Below are 4,561 nucleotides of genomic sequence, written 5' to 3' on the forward strand. Positions count from 1 at the left end.
TACTGAATGTACCATGGATTGCCAGGAAAACAAACAGATTCATCTTGGAGAGGATTAAACCAAGCTACTCCTTGGAGGCAAGGATTCTGGGGCTTTGTCTGACATACTTTGGACATGCTGCCAGGAGGGACGAGTCCTTGGAGAGGGACATCAGGCTTGGGAGGGTGGAGGGACGGCGCAGGAGGGAAAGACCCTCTATGAGATGGATTGATTCGGTGACTGGGGTAATCGGGATTGGTGTGTCAGAGGCAGTGGGGTTGGCGAAGGATAGAGCAGGGTTTAGGGCTGTTGTGCATAGGGTCGCTATGAGTCGCAAACGACTCGACGGCACATAACAACTACAACAACAGTATAGACTTATCTTTTCCTTAAAACATTGTGGTGATATTGTCTTTGTATTACTTTCTTTTGATTTATCTGAGTCATATATTGTCTTTGTATTACTTTCTTTTGATTTATCTGAGTCATATAAATGTACTATGTAGCTTGTTAGTCTTGCAATTCTTACTATCATATCCTGTCTTCTGTTGCGTGTGAGAAGTTAGAGGTAGGGATATGGTCTTTTAAAAATACCTACAACCAGGAGAAGATAAAATAGATGAATGGGATCTTCTAAGAATCAAATCCCTATGCACATCCAAAAACTTCTCCAACAGGGTAAAAAGGGAAGCCACAGACTGGGAAAAAGTATTTGGTAATGACATATCAGATAAGGGACTTATATCCAGAATTTAGAAAATACTTGAGCACCACAACAAGATAAAGGTAAATAATCCAATAGAAAAATGGGCACAGGATAAGAATAGACACTTCACCAAAGAAGACATTCAGATGGCTAAAAAGCACATGACGAAATGTTCAAAATCCCTAGCTCTAAGAGAGATGCAAATTAAAACTATGAGATATCACCTCACCCCAGTCAGAACAGCAAAATTTAACAGAACAGCAAGCAACAAATGCTGGTGAGGTTGTGGAGAAACTGGAACCCTTATTCCTGTTGGTGGGAGTGTAAAACGGTGCAACCCCTGTGGAAAATGATGTGGCACTTTCTCAAAAAGTTGCAAATAGAGATACCATTTGACCCAGCAATACCACTACTGGGAATATACCCCAAAGAGATCATAACTGACACCCAAGCAGATATATGCACACCCATGTTTATCGCAGCTTTGTTCACGATAGCAAGGAGTTGGAAACAACCTAAGGCCCATCAACAAATGAATGGATAGAGAAGTTGTGGTATATTCACACAATGGAATACTACGCTGCACTGAAAAACAAGGAACTCATGCAATATTATTAAAAATGGCTGAGTGAAGTATCTCAGTCACAAAAGAACAAATACTGCATGGTGCCACTGTTGTAAAACAGGACTGACATCGGGATTGGGGGGAGATTGAGAAAGATGGGTTTAATAATGTATACTGTATGGAAATAGATGAGGGAGAAAACTGTTTAATAGGGATATGTGATTAGGTATTTTTGTCAATGCAGGAGTCCAGACCAAAGGGTGGATAGTGGTGTGAACCTGGGGGCAGGGATTATAAAACAATGATAGAATTTCTCTTTTACTTTTCCAAGAGGGTAGTGTACTGGAGGAGAGTGTTGGGAGCGGAGAAAAGTGCAACAATGAATGAACAGAAATCCAAAGTCTCAGTTCGAATCCACCAGATGTTCTGCTGGAGAAGGAGGGACAATCTCCTCCTGTATCAGTCAGATCTGATTTGACGGTACATGCACAGAAATTATAAAATAAAATTAAAAAAAAGGAATTATAAAATAAAAAAAATTTTAAAAAAAGAAATCCAAAGTTTCTGTAAATTTTAACTGATATTAAGAATTAATTTTTTAAAAAAGGAAAAAAGTTTCTAATTTCGTATTTCAGTTAGAAAGACCTTCTCTCTAATCTGTAATAGCTGAAAAATGGAATTTTTCCTGAAATTCTATGTGATTTCCATTAGCTGAAACTATGTCTCTCTCTCACACACACACCAAGTCTTTGTGTCTTAAAATTAAAGAAAAAACTTTGCATATCCAAAGGGGAAAGTGCCTCCTGTCACCCTACAGATATGCTCACGAAGACATTATTAAACAGAATGATACTATGGATTATTCAATTATAATGTGCAGTTTTGTGCACAATTCTGATTTAGCACTGCTTTTCTTTTTCTTTTCTTTTCTGGGAACACACTGACTGCCATCTCCTTGTATACGATGGGTGGTGGTTGTTGTTAGGTACTGCTGAGTCAACTATGACTCTTCTGAGTAACAGACCTGAACCTTGCCCTATCTTGCGCCACCCTCACCATCTCTAATATACTTGAGTCAATATGTCAATCCATTTGAGAATGATTATTATCCTCAATCAACACTCTTGGCATGACAACTCAGGAATTCAAGAGACAAATTACCCTGGGGAAATCTGCTGTCAAGGACCTCTCCAAAGTGCTCAAGAGCAACGATCTCAGTCTAGAGACTTTGGTGTGCCCGATTCAACCATAAACTTCACAACTACTTGCTATATATCAAAGAGCTGGAAAATTACTAGGCATGACAGAGAATTGGTGCCTTTGAGTTATGGTGCTGGAGATGAGTATTGAACATAACATGGACTGCCAAGAGATCAGACAGTTCTGTGCTGAAGAGAGTGAAACCAGGCTTTTTGAGTGAAACCAGACTTTGAAGCTTTGGGTCTCATACGTTGGACATGTGGCCAGGAGGCACCAGTCCCTGGAGAACGATATCATGCTTGGAAGGATGGAGGGACCACGGAAGAGAGGAAGACCCCAGTTGAGATGGACTGACACAGTAACGGGGGATAATGGGAAGAGTTGTGTCTGAAAGAGTGAGACTGGCTCAGGAGAGGGCAGGGTTCAGAACTACTGTTCACAGGGTTGCTATGAGTCAAGTTGCAGGTGACTTGATGGCACATAATAACAATTAACAAACCCCTAAATCAAAGAACTCCTGAGTGGTGCAGATTTAAGTACTAAACTACTAGCAGAAAGATTGGAGGCTCAAACTCACTCAGATGTGCATCCAAATTCAGTCCAGCAATTAAAAAAATTTCTAAATCATATGAGAAGAAACCATAACCAGGTAAAATTGAGAGTTGTTCACAGTCACAAAACTTTCACCGACAGATAACATCTGAATCTACATGTGACAATCCAGTTCACATCTCCTTTCTCACTGGCCCCTAAAATAAGTCTGAAATACAGAAACAAACCAACACAGATCTGTGAGCCTCAGATACCTGTTGAGATGAGAGGCCTGCGTAGAGGCAGCCTGGCTCTGAAGTCACCCTCCATAGGTTTCTGGTCAATTATCTACAATAGGTTTTACCTATACTGATTCCTTTACCCGTCATTTGATCCTCAACAAACCTTGACAAGTTGGATACTATCACTCCATGATTTCTATTTACGTAACTAAGTCTCCCAGGCTTGCTCCCAGTTACACAGTATTTGCAAAGCCAGGCTTAAACTCAGGTCACTCTGAATTCAAACATCATGCTCATAACCACTTAGCTCTTCTGTAATGAGACAAGTAAGATGATGCATTTGCAAACTAGTCCTGTAACTCCGCATGAAACAGGACATCCCTGGCCCAAATCCTCAGCTCTTGGCTTACTTGACAGCTCCAACATCCTCTGCGTAGCGCTGCATCTCTTCCCGAGCTCTCTCCTCTCGCAGCTCCCGCTGAAGCTCCTCAATCTTCTTCCGCTCCGCCTCATGCTTCTGTTCAGCCTTCCACACTTTCTCCACATTACGGAGGGTCTGTGGGTGCCAGCTTTTCTTCAGATTCTGCATCAGACGAAAAGAAGGGAAAATATGGTGGTAAAAAAAAAGGAGTGAGTAAAACTGGCTCTCCCTCTTCCACCTCACCATATCCCATTCACTGTACTCCCTCATCCACCTCAGTGTACCCCATCCACTGTACCCTGTACATGCCAGGACAGGCACATAAAGCAAACAGTTGTTAACAATTGCAAGGTCTGTACCAATAATCTTCCACATGTCTGAGGAATTTTCCTCTAGTACATAAAATATCATCATAAAGCAGGTCCTTCTTAAGTTCCCTTCAAAAAGGAACTATCTGATCACACGGACCCAGAGAAAACTACAAAGCACTACTCCAAGAAACCATGAGACTTACATACATGTCTTTGGTAGGTCTTTAAGAAATGGTGCTGGCAAACTATTATTATCTATTTGTAGAAAATTCAAACAGATCCACATCTCACTCCAAATACAAAAACTAACTCAAGATGGATAAAAGGCCTACATGTAAAACCCAGAAAGATCATCACAGAAAAATACTAGCGCAAACTTAGAAGCCCTAATTTATGGCTTACATTGTTGTTGCTGTTATGTGCCGTCGAGTCATTTGCGACTCATAGCGACCCTATGCACAACAGCCCTAAACCCTGCTCTATCCTGCGCCAACTGCACTGCCTCTGACACACCCATCCCAATTACCCCGGTCACCGAATCAATCCATCTCATAGAGGGTCTTCCCCTCCTGCGTTGCATGATGTCCCTCTCCAAGGACCCGTCCC

At 41.5% G+C, this 4,561-nt stretch overlaps 1 protein-coding gene across 1 annotated transcript in view; it reads right to left on the bottom strand.

The window, feature by feature from the left end:
• CWC25 (CWC25 spliceosome-associated protein homolog (S. cerevisiae)) overlaps positions 1-4,561 on the bottom strand; it is a 58,047-nt gene that overhangs the window by 31,431 nt on the left and 22,055 nt on the right. Inside the window, exon 2 of the mRNA XM_006889369.1 lies at positions 3,634-3,806. Coding sequence (XP_006889431.1) covers positions 3,634-3,806 — 173 coding nt within the window. The remainder of the gene's footprint in view (positions 1-3,633; positions 3,807-4,561) is intronic.

This window comes from Elephantulus edwardii, unplaced genomic scaffold (genome assembly GCF_000299155.1).
Source record: "Elephantulus edwardii isolate Elephantulus edwardi_28Jun2011 unplaced genomic scaffold, EleEdw1.0 scaffold00077, whole genome shotgun sequence".
Taxonomy (NCBI): Eukaryota; Metazoa; Chordata; class Mammalia; order Macroscelidea; family Macroscelididae; genus Elephantulus; species Elephantulus edwardii.